The 19292-nt window shown below is 39.8% G+C and overlaps 1 protein-coding gene across 3 annotated transcripts in view; it reads left to right on the top strand.

Annotated features, from left to right (window-relative positions):
* The window catches only part of BBS2 (Bardet-Biedl syndrome 2), a 33929-nt gene extending 14998 nt beyond the window's left edge, over positions 1 to 18931 (top strand). For 2 of the 3 annotated variants that reach the window (XM_053602166.1, XM_053602175.1), the window contains exons 6-17: positions 2627 to 2731; positions 2814 to 2900; positions 7001 to 7136; positions 7613 to 7752; positions 8569 to 8713; positions 8798 to 8969; positions 10180 to 10309; positions 11503 to 11634; positions 12096 to 12233; positions 13175 to 13287; positions 17084 to 17232; positions 18670 to 18931. In XM_053602166.1, coding sequence (XP_053458141.1) covers positions 2627 to 2731; positions 2814 to 2900; positions 7001 to 7136; positions 7613 to 7752; positions 8569 to 8713; positions 8798 to 8969; positions 10180 to 10309; positions 11503 to 11634; positions 12096 to 12233; positions 13175 to 13287; positions 17084 to 17232; positions 18670 to 18776 — 1554 coding nt within the window. In that variant the 3' untranslated portion in view covers positions 18777 to 18931. Of the gene's footprint in view, positions 1 to 2626; positions 2732 to 2813; positions 2901 to 7000; positions 7137 to 7612; positions 7753 to 8568; positions 8714 to 8797; positions 8970 to 10179; positions 10310 to 11502; positions 11635 to 12095; positions 12234 to 13174; positions 13288 to 14198; positions 14260 to 17083; positions 17233 to 18669 lie in introns of those variants that run through there. The other variant, XM_053602182.1, reaches the window with a different exon arrangement.
* The last annotated feature ends 361 nt before the right edge of the window (positions 18932 to 19292 follow it).

The following is a 19292-nucleotide window of genomic DNA, read 5'->3' as shown; positions in this document are numbered from 1 at the left end:
ATTTACTTTGATCCTTTGGTGAGAGTCGTGAGTTTTCATGTAGTCCCACTAGGCTTTTTATATATTCACAGTTATGTAAATCATAGTTGTGGACAAACAAGAAATGAAGGTGAGAAATCAGTGCCAACAGCAGTAGTCTGAAGATGTGTGTCTGTGCGGGGCGTTCTGTTTTATGTGCTTGTGTATGCTTTCTGGAGAGTGCTTAGCTTTCATTAGATTCTTAAAGGGGTTTACAACCTCCCTGCTGTCCCCCCTCCCCCCAGCAAAACTCAGTTTGTGAATCGCTGGCTTATAGGTGCTCTGCCCTGCATTATTGTATCCCTTTGGTTCCAGTGTGTAGTAAATCTGTCCTTACTTGATGAGAATCATTCAGGTTTTGTTGGATTTCTTTTTATTGTTAATATTACACATATATGTGAGAAGGGTGCATTCTTTGAGGCACTTTTTTCCTAAATCCTAGAAAAGGGGAAGAGGACACGAAGTGAGCTAGGGATGTGAGGGGATTGCTCAATCCTCTAGTACATAGGTCCCTAACCTTTTTGGTGCCAGGGACCAGTTCATGGAAGACAGTTTTTCTAAGGACTGGGGTTGGGGTGGGGGATGGTTTGGGGATGATTTAAGCATATTTCATCTCCAGCTCAGATCATTAGGCATTGATTCTCATAAGGAGCACACAGTCTAGATCCCTTACAGGTGTAGTTCACAGTAGGGTTTGTGCTCCTATAAGAATCTAATACCAGGCTCGGCGCCCGTGGCTCAAGTGGCTAAGGCGCCAGCCACATACAACTGAGCTGGCGGGTTCGAATCCAGCCTGGGCCTGCCAAACAGCAATGACGGCTGCAACCAAAAAATAGATGGGTGTTGTGGTAGGCGCCTGTAGTCCCAGCTACATGGGAGGCAGAGGCAGGAGAATCACTTGAGCCCAGGAGTTGGAGGTTGCTGTGAGCCGTGATGCCACAGCACTCTACCCAGGGTGACAGCTTAAGACTCTGTCTCAAAAAAAAAAAGAGAGAATCTAATACCAGCCAGGTGTGGTGGCTCACGCCTGTAAGCCAGCACTCTGGGAGGCCAAGGTGGGTGGATTGCTTGAGCTCAGGAGTTTGAGACCAGCCTGAGAAAGAGTGAGACCCTGTCTTTACTAAAAATAGAAAAACTAATGGGCGTCATGGCTGGCATGTATAGTTCCAGCTACTTGGGAGGCTGAGGCAGGAGGATTGCTTGAGCCCAAGATACTGAGGTTCCTGTGAGCTGTGATGACTCCAGGGCATGGTAGCCTGGGGCAACAAAGTGAGACTGTCTCAAAAAACAAAAATGAGACCCTTCATCCACCCTGCAAAAGAATCTGACACCTCCACTTATCTGACAAGAGGCAGAGTTCAGGTGATGATGCAGGCAGTGGGGTGCAGCTGTAAACACAGATGAAACCTCCCTTACCTGCTGCTCATCTCCTTACTCTGCGGCCCAGTTCCTCACAGGGTTCCTAACAGGCCATGGCCCAGTTCTAGTCTGTAGCCTGGGGGTCGGGGACCACAGCCCTAGAGCATGAAAGAAACAGAATGAAGGAAAGAAGCACCAAAAGACCTGGGGAATCTGCAGCTAAATTTATAAAAATATGGACTGTAAAACATTCACTTGCAGGGCCATTTTCCTGTTTTCTCGATTTGGTTTTGCTCCTAGGTCAAATATCTTTTCCCAGATGAGCAAAATCATGATTTGTTTGGCAATTTAACAGTACCAAGTATCACCAAAAGAATGGCTTGAACTAAATAATTCTGGAATCCTACACAGCACTTTGTATTCAGAGTTAAAGTGAAGTGGGTGGTTTTGTAGAAAAGCTGTAGGTGTACAGGAAATTACATAACTATTTTCTGCTTGATACAATTTATTTCTTAATAGCTCTTGTATTAGGGTCAGAATTAGAAAGTAGATCTACAGTGTCATAGATATCATTAAGCTTTGGTTTTGACTTTAAAGGATAATTTTGTACAAGATCTAAAATTTTATCCTTTTAAGGACGTTAAATCCTTGAACAGTCCTACAAATGCTTCTACATAATGTATGCATTCTTTATATTGTTACCTACTACACAAATCCATGTGCTTGAGTTTTTACTTTTCAAAGGATTGTGTTTTCTTTTATTTGTAGTGGACAATGTGCTTTTCATAGAAAAATGTACATGTAAAAGTTAGATGTTCAATTATGGATTGTTATAAGTCTTTTTAAAATCTCAGCTTTGGACATTACAAGTTAAAGGAAACTGGAATAATCATTTCAACCTCTTGAGTTAGTGTGTGTAACACCTGTTGCTCATATTCTAGACTTTATTAGCTTATTTCCTTCTAAATTCCTCAGAGTTTTTTTTTTTTTTTAATAATTTGCTGAAACCTTCCATAAGCATGGTCTAAAACACCACACATTGTGAGTTTATTTAAAGGTGATAATCTAACTGAAATTAAATAACATGTATCGTAGAGAAGAGGAATATATTCCCCAGTCATGGATTGGAGAAAAGTGCGTTTCAATCTAATTTTAACATACTTGGAGCAAAGCATGCAAGTTTATAAAGTCGTCCTTTAAATTGAGCCTTAATGAAAAGATGTTGTATTTTTATGTGTTATTTTTGCAGATAATCACCTGTCTCTGTCCCATGTATGGTAGTCGATTTGGTTATGCCCTTTCCAATGGCACAGTTGGAGTTTATGACAAAACAGCCCGCTACTGGAGAATTAAAGTTAGTATTATTCAACCTTTGATATTCGGGGATGTTATATTATTGAAAGATTTCTGTACTAATTATTGGAATTCTTTTTCAGTCCAAAAACCATGCCATTAGCATTCATGCATTTGACCTAAATTCTGATGGAGTGAACGAGCTGATAACTGGTTGGTCCAATGGAAAGGTAAGTTTAAATAGCAGAGTTCAGCTGGGCTTGGTGACTCATGCCTGTAATCCTAGCACTTTGGGAGGCTGAGGTACGTGGATTGCTTGAACTCAGGAGTTGAAGACCAGCCTGAATAAGAGTGAGACCTTGTCTCTACGGAAAGTAGAAAAGCTAGCTGGGTGTTGTGGCAGATGCTTATAATCCCAGCTACTTGGGAGGCTGAGGCAAGAGGATCGCTTGAGCCCAAGAGATTGAGGTTGCTGTGAGCTGTGATGACCCCATGGCACTTTACCCAGGGCTGCAGAATGAGACTTTTTTCTTTTTTTTTTAAAGCAGAGTTCAGGTATAATTCAAAGTAGCAATTGAAGTGTGTTGAATATATGACTTAGAACAATAACAGAAATATGAACTTGAGTTCCTTGGCTGTGTTTTCAAATTCAACTTTATGATATTTCCGTATTATTTATTCCTGCTATGTTTGTTAAGAGCTGTGGGGGTGGGTGGCGCCTGTAGCTCAAGGAGTAGGGCGCTGGTCCCATATGCCGTAGGTGGCAGGTTCAAACCCAGCCCCGGCCAAAAACCACAAAAAAAAAAAAGAGCTGTGGGGGTTAAAGTCCTTTTGGTCTTGCCAGCTCTTGTTTGAGGCGGAACCTCCAGGGATAGTCTCTGAAATCTCTTCTTTGAAGGACTGACAATCCATCACTCAGGTTGCTTCTTGGTGTAGATAAATAAAAAAAGGAACTTTGATAACCAAATAATGAACTGTTTGAAAAGCTTTTGTCTAATAAATAAATCGCAAAATTGACTGAAAACCTAGAATGAATGGGAAGAATCATGTAAATGCATTGTTTTTTGAATTATAACTGCAAATAAAATCATTTTCTTTTCTTCCCTTTTTTAACTTGAAGTTAGGATTTCTACAGTCTTTTGGCAAGTCAGGATCATCTTGTTAGAAACTAAGTAGCTGCCAGATCTCCATGGATACCGTTGGCCCTGGCTTTCTCGTCTGTCAGTATCAGATTGTCTGAAGGGAGTTGGCTAATTCCTGTCTTGTCTTGACTTTTCTTTACTTTTGGCCAGTGCCTTGTAGCTTTCCTTTTGTGATATGTGAAGAACAGATTCTAAGAAGCTGTTATATTGGTTCCTGCTTATCCACTTAGTTTTGTCTTTGGTATGGGTATTAAAAATTAGAAGACTTTGTAGCTGCTTTCTAAGAAATTTGAAAATCTTTAAGATGGATGTCTTTATTAGCTTGGGCTGCTTTAGCAAAATACCATAAAGTGGTAGGTGGCCGATAAACAAAAGAAATTTGTTTCTCACTGTTCCGGAGGTTGGGAAGTTCAAGAACAAGGCACTGGCAGATTTCGTGTCTGGTGAGGGGTGTCTTCCTCGTAGATGGTCATTTCCACACTGTAACCTCACATGAAGATGGGGGGAGGGCAGAGGATCTCTCTGGGGCCGCTTTTACAAGAGCACTAACCAGAGCCCTCAGGATCAGTCACCTCTCAAAAGCTCCACTTCCTATTACATGTACCATCACCTTGGATGTCAAGATACAAATTTTGTGGGGACACAAACATTCAGTCCATAGCAATGGACCATATTCTGGGGAAATACAAATTATTGATACTGATTCAAGAGTTAGTAAACACTAGAGAAATTTTTAAGTTACCTTGAAATATGACTCTTGACTTAGATGTTTTTATAGTCAAATGCTTTCAAAATTTTAAGGGATTTCTATTACATAATCTGTTTCGGAGCGTAAGAAAGATAAGAAAATTACACAGTTCATTACACAGTGGAAAAACCGATTATTTACACTTAACAGAAATAGCATAGAAAAGGAAAATACACAGCTCCAACTTGTGAATGTAGGTATAAAAGTAATAAATGCTACTAGCCAATTAACTTTGTTTTTTGTATGTGAGTTGGAGAGTCATCCTTTCCTTTCAGGGTAAAACCTCCATATTGGATTAAGCAAAAGGCAAAACTATCTGCAAAAATATTAATTTGTAGTCCTGCTTCTCAGTTAGCAAATGAACCTCCTTGTTTGCTAAATATTGTGGCAATGCAATGCCAGAAGCCATTACGTAGCTAGCTTTTAACTAGAAAGAAGCATGTGTAGTTCAGCCTGAGTTGAAGGGTTATGTTAATGTGCTAAGAGCTTTGGTAAAAATACAGGTCGCTGCTCACAGTCTTCCGTGATGTTAATACCATATTGACTGTGATACATTATAGACGAGGGGTAGGCTGTAACCTAAATTACTTTATTTTTTAGTTGCAACGATTTGCCCAGAAGGATGTTTATGAAAAGGCAAAAATAGTGAATATACATGCAGCATCGATCCTTGAAGTGATTGCTGTACCAAGTTTTCTGTAGTTAGCCTTTTGTTAAGAATACCTGTGTCCTGGGGCGGCGCCTGTGGCTCAGTCGGTAAGGCGCTGGCCCCATATTCCGAGGGTGGCGGGTTCAAGCCTGGCGCCGGCTGAACTGCAACCAAAAAAAAATAGCTGGACGTTGTGGCGGGCGCCTGTAGTCCCAGCTACTCGGGAGGCTGAGGCAAGAGAATCGCTTGGGCCCAGGAGTTGGAGGTTGCTGTGAGCCGTGTGATGCCACGGCACTCTACCGAGGGCCATAAAGTGAGACTCTGTCTCTACAAAAAAAAAAAAAAAAAAAAGAATACCTGTGTCCTTGATTGGAACAAAATCATTATTTGAAGTGGTTGTTGTCTGTTTTTGTTTTTGAGATGTGTTTGTTTCTGATAAATCATTTATTTGTTTTGTCTCTTGAGAATAAAAGACTCAAAGAGAATAGGAGAGCTCTCTCGGGTATCTGAATGGTTTTTATGTGGAAGAAGAGCTCTTAACGGGGTTGTTAAAAGGATTGTGTGGTAGAACCTTGGGCTAACTCTGTGTTTTTCAAACTTCAAATATAAATATATATATATATTTTTTTTTTGTAGACTGCCCTCGGTAGAGTGCCGTGGCGTCACACGGCTCACAGCAACCTCTAACTCTTGGGCTTACGCGATTCTCTTGCCTCAGCCTCCTGATCAGCTGGGACTACAGGCGCCCGCCACAACGCCTGGCTATTTTTTTTTTGTTGTTGCAGTTTGGCCGGGGCTGGGTTTGAACCCGCCACCCTCAGCATATGGGGCCAGTGCCCTACTCACTGAGCCACAGGCGCCGCCAAATATAAATATATTTTATACATTTATATGTAATAAAGATAAATTTTTTATATGGAGCTAACATTTATTGTGTACTTTTGTGTACACACCCTGTTTAAGTGCTTTTCATGTCTTGGTTTCCTTAGGCCTCATTACAACTCCGTGAGGTGTAGCAGTGTAGTTATTCTCCCCATATTCTGGTTATTGATCCCCAGAGAAGAAGACCAAGCACAAAATGGTTATAAAACTTATCTAATGGCTGGGTGCAATGGCTCATGTCTGTAATCTCAGTACTTTGGGAGGCTGAGGTGGGAGGATTGCTTGAGTCCGGGGGTTCAAGACCAGCCTGAGCAATATAGTGAGACCCCCGGCTTTACAGAAGTGCATGCTGTAGTCCTAGCTGTTCAGGAGGCTGAGGCAGGAGGATGGCTGGAGCCCAGGAGTTTGAGGCTATAGTGAACTGATATCACTGCCCTCTAGCCTGGGTGACAGAGTGAGACTCTTGTCTTCAAAAAACGTCAAAACAGACAAAAAAAGAAGCCTGCCCAAGATCCCATGGATAGTACATGCAAAGCTAGATTCTGGACGTAAATGGTTTAGCCAGGAAGCCCAGGCCCTTTGGCACTATGCCATACATGCTACATCTACAGCCTCTCAGCAGACCCATTTCTTCAAATGAAATATTGTGGGAAGGCCGATATGTAAAACAGCTTTCATTTCAAAAGAATTAAGCATAGCTGGGTGGGCCCCCCTTAGGGTCTCCCTTGTCCCCAGAAGTCATAGGTATCTCTTAAGAAGTCACAGGGCTTTATAGAATACTCTTGAAAACTGCTGGACTAAATGAAAAGACTAAAAAAAAGACTGAATGGGAAGTTGATTTTTATTAAATTTTTGTGGTTTTTAAAACTGTAGCATAAGCCACTTTCTAAGTTCTTGTTTTATTTTTAGGTTGATGCTCGAAGTGACCGAACTGGGGAGGTCATCTTTAAGGACAACTTTTCTTCTGCAGTTGCTGGTGTTGTAGAAGGAGATTACCGGATGGATGGCCACATACAGTTAATCTGCTGCTCAGTGGATGGGGAAAGTAAATTGGGATGAAAAAAATCCTTGAAAAGTCAGGCCGAGGTCGGAGGATTACTTGAGGCCAGGAGTTTGAGACCAGCCTAGACAGCATAGCAAGACTCCATCTTTACAAAAAAATGAAAAAAACTTAGCCAGGCATGTTAGCATGAGTCTAGTCATGGCCGCCTGGGAGGCTGAGGCAGGAGGCCCACTTGAGCCCAGGAGTTTGTGGTTATAGTGAGCTATGATGGCAGTGTTGCACCCCATTCTGAGAGGTGGAATGAGATCCTGTGTTTAAGAAGAGAGAAAGAAAGAAAAGTCGAATTCCATTAAAAGTATTTGTATTGACATCGTCTAGTTCTAATCAGTTCATCTAAGTTGGGGAGATGAGACCTTAGATGTTTGCTTTTTAAGAGTAGGTAGTTGATGACTTAAAAGTAGACCGGGCTCTACCTGGGCTGTTTCTGAGTTTAGTGAGGATTTTTTCCTTCTCTTCAGTCCGGGGCTACCTGCCAGGCACAGCTGAGATGAGAGGGAACCTCATGGACACCAGTGTAGAGCAGGACCTGATCCGAGAGCTGAGTCAGAAAAAACAGAATCTGTTGATGGAACTCCGTAACTATGAGCAGAATGCCAAGGTAGGTCCTAGTGTGAAAGGGTAATGAAGTCTGGGACGTGGAGGCTGATCAGGAGGAGTGGCAAGTGTGCAAGAATATTGAGAGTGTCAGTGTTGGTCGGAGGATGGGCCTTTTTGCCTGCGGCTTTTTGTCAGAGTCAGCATTGAGATAGCGTGTATTCTTTGGTCTTGAAATTCCAGGCATCTAAACAATAGAAATATTTGTGTGAGCGTTCAAAGATTTATTGCAGCACTATTTATAGAGGCTAACATCTGGAAGCAGTGTAGATGTCCATCACTGTAGAGAGTACGTGCTAGGGAATATTAAACAGCTCAAAAGAACGAATTGTATTTCCTTAGACTGCTAGAGAAGGATATCTATGATGTTATTAAGTGTCAGAAAACAAGAACAACGTTTAGAGTATCTTATCTTTTTCAAAAACAATACAAAAATGGGCAATTACACAACCTGTGTATGTGTGTGTACACCAGCCTGGAGGATGAGCGGAGGAGTGGGACTTTAATTTGTCCTGCTATGCGTTATCTTATTTGAATTTGCTATACCAAGTGAAATTTTTTTGTTACTTTAAAAAAAAGTAAAAGGCATATTAAGGTACAGTGGACCATAACCATAGAAAGAGACAAAAGTATTTTCCTACAGGGCCAGATAGAGCAAGGGGGCACCGATGAGGTGAGTTCTCTGAATTCTAAAGAATCAGATTAATAAAATAAGACGATGGCTTTTGTGTCTTTTGAAGCTGAATAACCTTATTATTTAACATTGATGGTAGTTCACTGTTGTGGTGATGGAGTTGGAAGCAGGCGGGGTGTTTTGCAGGCTGAAGTGAGTGGTCCACTGAATGAGACGGATGGACAGCGGGGCATAATCCCAGCCAACACCACGCTCCACACCAGCCTCTCCATCAATTTGGGGAATGAGACTCAACCTGCTCATGCAGAATTGTGCATCTCTACTTCCAATGGTGAGAAATTACTGATAGCTGGTATTTATAGGCACCTGTGCCATCCTGGAGTAGTTCTTTAACTGTTTTCCCTCTTCCCTACAGATACCATTATCCGGGCAGTATTGATTTTTGCAGAAGGAATTTTTGTAGGTGAAAGCCATGTGGTACATCCAAGTATTCACAACCTTTCCAGCTCCATCTGCATCCCAATTACACCTCCCAAAGATGTCCCTGTGGATCTGCACTTGAAGATGTTCGTGGGTTACAGAAGCAGGTGCAAATCACAGTTCATTTTGAGACAGCATCTAGATAAGGGCAAGATAGTTTGATTTTCCATGTCTCATGGGTTTTGTGGAGCTTGAGAAGCCATTTAATGGTTCTGTCCACCCAGTCAAGGTTTCTCCTGACCTCTTATTTCCCTAATTTGAAATCAGTAAAAACAAAAAAAGGTATATAAGTTGAAGATGATTATTTTCTTTTTTTAGTTAGATTATGTTATAATCACAAGAGTTCAAAAAATATGTTCAATTGGCATTTTGTCAACTTATAGTTTTGGCTGCTAAGACAACAAGGGTTAGACACATCTTTATATTAGGAAGATAGACACACAGAGCATGCCAAAAAATGTATACACATTTTAAGAAAGGAAAAAAACTGTATTAAAATTGTAATACTCAACATACCAATAACAAAAGGATTGAGTGAATGAGTACAAGTCACATTTGACTTCTGTAGTTAATTACAAAAGTTGCTCAAAGTGGTTACCATCAGTATCCAGATGATGGTGAACTGTTGCTTGGGCAGTGTTGACCAAAGTGTCCACTTGTACCATTGCTCGTGCCATTCCAATTTCTTCCCCCAGTACCACCAGTATCGCCGTTTTTCTGCAGTATGCCATGTCCTTTAAGGTTCCCCCTACTCACGCCTCCATTGTTGTTGTACTTTGACAGCATTCTCATATTTCACGTTCTACCACTTCCAGATGGTCTTGTGTTCCTTGAATGACAACCATGTTTCTGCCATTTTCTTTGTCTTGCCTTTTGCATGGTGGCACAAGCACTCATTTGATTAACGCCATCTTTTGAGCCAACGTCATACATCACTACTGTAATTCAACTTCAAAAAGTAACACATAGATAACGTATCTTAAACTGTGTATAGATTATTTTGGCATTCCTGGCATATATAAACCTCAGCTAGTGGAGGAAAACTGCTTTGTGAGTGAATGATAAAAGCCTTTTTACATTTCTTTTAGAGTGTTTTAAACCCTATATGTACGTAGACTCATGTTATCTCTAAACTCCAAACCTAATACATTACTTAGTACTCTATCTAACCCACAGTGTTTTGGTTTTTTTTTTTTTCTTTAGTGAAAACTTTAAATATCAATCTAGGACCTGGTAGTGACCTTATTTTCTGGGCCTTGCACTTTGAAATAACCTTCTGTACAAACAGTTCTCTTGTGTTCCATTGGTTGGCCATAGCACCCAGTTTCATGTATTCGAATTGACAAGACAGCTCCCTCGGTTCTCCATGTATGCGCTGACCAGCCCAGACACTGCCAGTGAGCCCCTCAGTTATGTGAACTTTACCATTGCAGAACGGCCACAGCGGGTGAGTGTCCTGCTTTTTTGGTTCAATCCTTTTGTGTTGTAGAATCCTTTAGATTTTATTTTATAGAAAGGGGTAACACATGTGAATGTCTTACCTTGGTAGCAGTAAATACGACATGAAAGAATTATGTAACTTGGAGTTGGCTTATAATCTGTATTAAAAATATTGCCAAAATATCTCTCACTTAAAAATCTGGGCAATCCTTGGTTATAGGTGAATTCTTACCCCTCTTTCTCTTGTTATGATCTTGGTGTGCTTGTCCTGGTCTATTATTTCAAAAGCTGCATCAGGGTGAAAGGAGAATGAGACAGAGCTAGGCATATTTTGGGGCTCAAGTGCTACATTAATTAATTAAATTCTTAGTGATCTTGGGGAATTCCTCTCACCAATCTGAGCCTCAATTTTCTTATCTATAGGTGAGGATAGTCTTGCCCACCTCATCGTAGGGTCCTGAGGATTACATGACAGTACCTTGTAAAGTTTAAAGGACTAACACCAGTGTACTTTAAATTTGGCTGGGCTTGAGAATTCTTGGTGAAGGTTTTTAATCATCTCAGGCCCCTCCCTGGCCCATGAAAACAGAAACTCTATAGGCAGGCCGTCCTACAAGGCCTCCTGGATGGCTCTTAGGAGGAACTTGTGTTACAAACCACTATAAAGGATTATTATTATTAACAATAAAACTTATTGTATGGATTTATCTCCGTGATGTATACACTTTATTTAATATTTTTATTTTATTTTATTTTTTTGCCATTTTTGGCCGGGGCTGGGTTTGAACCTGCCACCTCCGGCATATGGGGCCAGTGCCTTACTCCTTTGAGCCACAGGCGCCGCCCTATTTAATGTTTTTTTAAGGAATCAAATGGTATAGTTTTAAGCAGACTTTTATTATCTAGGATACAACTAAAGAAGAGCTGTTGTGTAAGAGAATTAGCATCGTAACTGAATCATTTATACATTGCATATGAGATTACGTCTAAGTAGAAAATTCTTTAAAATCATGTTTGCTGTAGGGTCAGGCATAATTATGAATGTTACTTAATGTGTGTAAGGGGGTAAAAGGGAATGTGAGTAATGTTTTCTTGGTGGGGGTTGAGGTATAACTCTTTTAACTAAGTGACATTAATACATCTCTCGAGAATGGCTGCACTGTAAAAATGGAAGCTCATTTCATTGTATTTGTTTTCAAGGTTGCTATATGGCTTAAACAAAATTTTCTGTTTCCGGAAGACACTAACATTCAGAGTGCTCCATTTCAAGTGTGTTTTACATCCTTACGGACTGGTTGTCATCTGTTCCTAAAAATAAAACCTAGTGGAGAGGTAATGTTTAATGTCATGGGGGATAAATTTCTCGTGCGGCATTTACCATTTAGTGCAAGGCAATGGGGGACACCAGTGTCAAAGTCATAAAACCACATGTTAGTGTTACCATCTTGGATGCTGGGCCAGCACCCTTAACAGAAGTTTTCTGCCTCCTTCTCCCCTTCCCTTCACTCTATCCTTATCTAATTTAGGAAAATTGGGAATACAGAGATGAACAAAATCATTTTCATTGTTTGATTTTGTCAATTTATAAGGCTAGAAGATTGAACTTTTAGCCACTGCTGTAACTACTGAGTGCAGTTTGTAATTTCCTTGAGGACTAAACTTTATCTTATTTATCACTACATAGAAATATATGCTCAGGACTTGTGTTGACTATGGGGAAATTCAGGTACTGTTTCAGCTAAGTTTGTCTAGTATCTGAGGATGCTAAACTTGTCTCTTTTTCCTCTGGATAGATCACTTTAAATACTGATGATATTGATTTGGCTGGTGATATCATCCAGTCAATGGCATCATCTTTTGCTATTGAAGACCTTCAGGTAGAAGCAGATTTTCCCGTTTACTTTGAGGAATTGCGAAAGGTGCTAATTAAGGTGAGGGCACTAGTGGGTACATTTGTGAGCATACGGTACTCTATATATGATGTTATGTTTCTCTTAGGAGTTGATGACACCACAGATGTACTTATTACTATATGAGAGTGATCTTTTAAAGAAGTCTTATACTTCTTAAAGTAAAAATTGAAATTTGTATCAGACAGTTCCCCACTTAAAAGGATTTCTTTTGGCTCGGGGCCTGTAGCTCAAGTGGTTAAGGTGCCAGCCACATATACCAGGGCTGGGGGTTCGAATCCAGCCCAGGCCTGCCAAACAACAATGACAACTACAGCCAGAAAATAGCCAGGCATTGTGGTAGGTGCCTATAGTCCCAGCTACTTGGGAGGTTGAGGCAAGAGAATCGCTTAAGCCCAAGAGTTTGAGGTTGCTGTGAGCTGTGATGCCACGGCACTCTACCCAGGGAGATAGCTTGAAGGTCTGTCACAAAAAAAAAAAAAAGGATTTCTTCTATAAAAGAGCTTAGCTCTTGACCACTTTTACTTTCTTTGTTTGGTTTAGGGGGTAGGATACTTTAGAAAATATATGTCATATTAACATTTTCCTTTGCTAGCCCTTCATCTTATCTGTTATATCTACTTTTAGTCTTAGGTCTTTCCAGAAACCTAAATTCAAAACAAGAAAGCAAAATAAATTGGGTTGTGATTGGCTACAAAGTATAACAGTATTCCAGCTGCAAATCCCTAAAATGTTAATATGTGTGTTGCTAGGGCTTCTGATGCTCAGGTATGGGAAGGATCCATGTGGAGTGTCACACTGAATATTGGAGGAAACACAGACCGTTTTGCTGAGGAAGAGATGAAATAACGGGAGGTAGCTGAGTTGGGCCTCTGTATTTAGGAAATAACATCTTCTCGGCCTGTGTAGTTTTCAAGACATTTGTGAAGCCCTTTTAATTCCTGAGTGGTCCTGGTCTTTAGGTGGATGAATATCATTCAGTGCATCAGAAGCTCAGTGCTGCCATGGCTGATAATTCTAATCTCATCAGAAGTTTGCTGGTCCGAGCTGAGGATGCTCGTCTGATGAGGGACATGTGAGTATTTACCGTGGCTAGACGGTCCCAAGGTTAAACGTGTGAATAATGTGGAATAACAACTCTCAGAGGTTTCTAGGAAGAGTGTAAATTGACGTAATGAGTTTGGAAAATACCTTGGTGTCATCAGTAAAGTCAAAAATGTATCTTCCCTATGATTTAGCAGTTCTACTCCTGGTTTATAGCCTAGAAAAAAATTGTGTACATAGGAACTAGGATATTTTCTTTTTTTTTTTTTTTTTTTTTGTAGAGACAGAGTCTCACTTTATGGCCCTCGGTAGAGTGCCGTGGCCTCACACAGCTCACAGCAACCTCCAACTCCTGGGCTTAAGCGATTCTCTTGCCTCAGCCTCCCGAGTAGCTGGTACTACAGGCGCCCGCCACAACACCTGGCTATTTTTTGGTTGCAGTTTGACTGGGGCCGGGCCTGAACCCGCCACCCTCGGCATATGGGGCCAGCACCCTACCGACTGAGCCACAGGCGCCGCCAGGAACTAGGATATTTATACAAGAATATTCATGAAGGCACTGTTCATGGGTGGGTACTATGACTAACACCTGTAATCTTTGCACTTTGGTAGGCTGAGGTGGGAGAATTGCTTGAGCTTAGGAGTTTGAGACCAGCCTGAGCAAGAGCGAGACCCTGTCTCTATTAAAAATAAAAAAATTAGCTGGATGTCATGGCAGGTGTCTGTAGTCCCAGTTACTTGGGAGGTGGAGGCAGGAGGATTGCTTGAACCTAGGAGTTTGAGGTCACTATAAGCTAGACTGACTCCATGGCACTCTAGCCTGGGCAACAAAGTAAGATTCTATGTCAAAAAAAAAAAAAGTCCTTTTTATAAGAATCCTAGAGTGGAAACAATTCAAACTAGCATCAACAATATAATGGGTAAATTGCAATATATTTATAGAGTGGAATATAATGAGAATGCATGAGTCTGGGTGACACAACAACATGGACACATCTTACAAATAACAATGGAGCAAAGTAAGTCTTAATAAGTACCAAATGTTTTCATTTATATAGTTAGAACAAAAGATTAAGTCATACTGTTTGGGAGGCATGCCATAAATAAAAACATGAAGAAATGCTGGGGGGAGTTTATCATTGTTCCATGAAAGCATTGTATATGCAAAGCAACCATCAAATGCCAAAGGAACCAAAAAACTGAGATTGAGGCAAATCCAGTTTGTAAAGGATGATTTATTAGGGGGACTTACAAATAGAACATGGGCTTAGGCAGTCACAAGACAAGGTTTCCATGCTGCAATCTCCCAAACTCAGAGCTTATATCTTGGAGAAGAATTGTATGTGCTCTGGAAGGAAGGTGCAGGTGGCTGCATCACAGACTATTATGTATACAGTAACATCAAGGGTTCTTTTGGGAGGAAAGGTGAAACTTAACGGTGAATATGTATCTCTTTGTGAAGAGTAATATATCAACTAGGCACTTTGGAGGCATTTCTAGCTTGAGGTTGATTAGGAAGATTAGCATTTTAAAATAAAATCACTTTTCTCCCCCAATCATGTCAGAGAGTATTTTCTACTAGAGGAAGAGGGACTGTGTTCAGAAAGAACACATTGGGAAGCTTCTGGGATGCTGGCAATGTCCTCTTTCTTGACCTCATTAACAAACATTTGTTCTATGAACTTTTCTGAATATATAACATTTTATAAATAAAAAACCTAAATATGTGCATGACTACTTTTATGCTTATTAGTATGTAAAACTCATCTTGGCAATACAATGTACTGAAACAAATCCAGTAATTAATAAATGATAGACGAAGTTTAAATGTATCATTAGAGGCAAGAGTTCACTTAGAGTCCTGCTTATGCTTTTCCTAAAAGACTTGGATTATTGACAAATAATTAATGTGGACTTATTAAGAAGTAAATGAATTTTTAAGTAATTGTTGAAAATTTCAAACACACATATATAAGTAGACGATTACAATGATTTCATATATGAGCCCTGACAATGAAGTTTGTGAACTCTTCCTAGAAAAAGTACTACATCCTCATTGCTGAGTATCACTATAGTCACCTTTGAAATACTCCTCTGGGAATCTATGTACTGATGGCAGCACCTAGTCCACCCAGCAAACCAATTTTGGAACTCTTTTTCTGGAACGATCATCAGAGCTGTCATCATATGGCACACACAAACATGCAACAGCAATACAAACACCACTCAGCAAGACCCTGCCACACACTGACGTGGGCTAGCTGTGAGATACTTGATACACCAAGGCTATGAAACCTTACCAGGTTGTTTGTACGGTGCTCCCAATATAAGTCTGCAATGGCAAGATTGTGAACTTAATTGTTAGACCTTGTATGGTAACACCTCTGAAGTTCATTCCAGATATGGCTTGTTTTATTTTTTAAAAGTCAAAAATCAGTTGATGTGTAATTTGTATATGCCGATACCCACCCTTTTAAGGTTGATAGTTTAATAAGATTTGAGAAACATTGTTGCTGTTACCATAATCAAGATAATATAGACTATTTCCATCACTCTTGTGCCTCTTTGTGTCAGCTCCTCTCCTAACCTGCAGTCCCTAGAAACCACTGATCTCATTTCTCTTCCTATGGTTTTACCTTTTCTGAAAGATCATATAAATGTAGTCATATAATATGCATGTAGCCTTTTGAGTCCTCTATTCATGTACCATAATGCCTTTGACATGAATCCATGTTGCATTTATCCCTAGTTTGTTCTTTCATATTGCTGGATAGTATTCCATTGTCTGGATATGTGATATTTATCCATTCACCACTTGATGGGCATTTGGGGTGTTTCCAGCCTCTGGTATATAAACAAAGCTGCTGTAGATATTTGCATACTTTTTCATTGCAAACATGTTTTCATTTCTTTAGTAAATTCCTTGTGATAATATTACCAAATTGTACAATAAGTGTATGTTTAACTTTATAAGAAACTGCCAAGTCATTTTCCAAAGTAGCTGCACTATTTCTATCAAAAACACACGAAGAGTTCCAGTTGCTCCACATCTTTGCCAGCATTTGGTATTTTTAGGACTTGTTTTAGTCACTTATTTTGTAGTGATACCTCATTGTGGTTTTAATTTTATGATTTTGTTTGCAAAACCTTGATAAAATATGAAGCTGAGTCGGTTGTCTAAAAATAAGAATAGGGCTCGGCACCCACAGTATAGTGGTTATGGCGCTAACTACATATACTAAGGGTGGCGAGTTTGAAACCGGCCTGGGCCTGCTAGACACCAGTGACAACTGCAACAAAAAATAGCTGGGTGTTGTGGCCAGTGCCTGTAGTCCCAGATACTTGGGAGGTTGAGGCAAGAGAATCACTTAAGCCCAAGAGTTTGAGGTTGTTGTGAGCTGTGACTCCATGGCACTCTACCAAGGGCAACATAATGAGACTCTGTCTCAAAAAATAAAAGAAAATAAGAATAATAGGTCAGTTCCATTGAGTGAATACTAATCTGAATCTTTGAAGATAGTCTATCACCTTGCTCACTTTTCCCTAGCCCACAGTGCAATGGGCTTGGTAATTTTTAAGTACCTAAATCAAAACTAACGATGGACTACTAATCAAGGAAGGCCACTTTGCTGTCCTTATTTGAGAGAAATAGAATATTGTGAGGGAAACTTTTCAGTGTTTTTAAAGCTGACCTTAGCAAGTTACCTTGTTTTAATGAAAATACAGCTAGAAATGGTGTCTTCTTTATGTGGCTAAAAAGTTGCAAGTTTTTCTTAAGCCTACCATATTGAGATAAAAATATGTTAAATTTCTACTGATTTACACAGGAGAACAATGAAGAATCGCTATATGGAGCTCTATGACCTTAATAAAGACCTGGTAAATGGATATAAAATTCGTTGTAACAATCACACAGAGCTATTGGGAAACCTCAAAGCAGTAAATCAAGCAATTCAAAGAGCAGGCCATCTGCGTGGTAAGTCTCCTTTTATAGCACTGTAATTCATCTGTAATTTTGGGGTAAGAATTATTGAAGCTGGTGGTAGCATTCAGTAATTCATATTAGGGCCAGCAGAAGCAAATCTTTAACACTCTAAAACTGGTACCAGTCACTTGAGTTTCAGTCAGCCTATTGTTTAGCTTTAGTCTCTAGACTTCAGAGAGAAAGAAAACCTTCAACTCCTTATCTTAGTTAGGTCTTGCTGCAACCCCTAAGGAAAAACCTAATACATACTCAAAAGGAGATATACTGTATATACAGAGGGTACCAAAAAAATGCATATACATTTTAAGAAAGGAAAAAAACTATTAAAATTGTAATATTCAATATATACTGATAACAAAAGATGAATACAATTCACATGGAGCACCTTTTCTAGAGGAAATATGCTCTCTATATAAATATATGTGTGTGCTTGTGTGTGTGTGTGTATATATAACATATACATACATATAGTCATCAAGGCCCATTAGAAAAAAAGACTGAAAATTAATGAGTTAAATGTCCAATTGAAAAATTTTAAAAAAGAACAATAGGCTAAACCAAAGGAAGCAGAAATATAGCCAGAGATTTATATCTGAATTCTGCTGTTTTGGGTTGATGCCTTGACTTCTTCAGAAATAATCTTCATGGCCGGGTGCCGTGGCTCACGCCTATAATCCTAATACTCTGGGAGGCTGAGGCTTGTGGATTGCTTGAGCTCATGAGTTCGAGACCAGCCTGAGCAAAAGTGAGACCCTGTCTCTACTAAAAGTAGAAAAACTGAGGCAAGAGGATCGCTTGAGCCCAAGTTGGAGGTTGCTGTGAGCTATGACGGGCAGCGCCTGTGGCTCAGTGAGTAGGGCACCGGCCCCATATACTGAGGGAGGTAGGTTCAAACTCGGCTCTGGCCAAACTGAAACAACAACAAAAAAATACCTGGGCATTGTGGCAGGTGCCTGTAGTCCCAGCTACTTGGGAGGCTGAGGCAACAGAATTGCCTAAGTCCAAGAGCTGTAGGTTGCTGTGAGTAGTGACAAAATGAGCCTCTGTCTCAAACAAACAAACAAACAAACAAAAAAACAAGGGTGGTTCCTGTGACTCAAAGGAGTAGAGCACTGGCCACTACATACCGGAGGTGGTGGGTTCAAACCTGGCCCCAGCCAAAAACTGCAAAAAAAAAAAAGAAAAAAAGAAATAATCTTTGCTAGATGAACCTTGATCCTTTTCTGTAAAACTGACATTTGATTTCTTGGTTATAGATGGTCTCTAAGTTTTGTGATAAATTCTCTCACCAAGTAATCTTTTTTAGGAAGTAGTAAGATAAATCAGTTAAGTCCACATACCTCTTTTCTACTCTAGTTTTCTTATTTTAAAACTAGCCCCTAGTTTATAATTTTGATCTTTTGCTCCTTTGTGTTTTTTCTCATACAGTTGGAAAACCAAAGAACCAGATGATCGCTGCTTGTCGGGATGCAATTCGAAGCAACAACATCAACACACTGTTCAGAATCATGCGGGTGGGGACAGCTTCTTCCTAGGAAAGGAAACAATAGGTAATGAAGTTCCTGGAAAAGGTTTGCCTTTAAAAAGTGTGCTGGTTTGCTTTGGATCACATTCTGATAAACCCAGAGTGCTAAGAATGAAGACAACCTTGGTGAGTTGCTAAAATTCAAGACAAGGCATTACATCTGAAGAATAGAACTTATACATATACACATATATATTCATTTTTTATATATATAGAAGATATAGAGATACACATGTATATATTTTTAAATCAGTGGTAGTGCTGTTGCTGAATAATATTAGGTTTGTATGGAAGAAGTAGTTTTGAAATGTTAGGGCTGCAAAGTCTTATTTTGGTTCATATATATAAAGTTGGAATATAAATACATATTTTTTTGAAACTGTAATTTTTAAATTGTCTACTTTTTCATTAAAATTTAAAGGGGTTGAACTTTGTGTTGACTGTAAAATCATTACCAAATCAGAATGGCATAAACAATTTGTATTTTGTGGAGAAAAATTAAAATGGATATTTGATTTGTGTGTTT

This window comes from Nycticebus coucang, chromosome 2 (genome assembly GCF_027406575.1).
Source record: "Nycticebus coucang isolate mNycCou1 chromosome 2, mNycCou1.pri, whole genome shotgun sequence".
Classification (NCBI taxonomy): Eukaryota; Metazoa; Chordata; class Mammalia; order Primates; family Lorisidae; genus Nycticebus; species Nycticebus coucang.
This window is presented reverse-complemented; position numbering and strand designations above follow the sequence as displayed.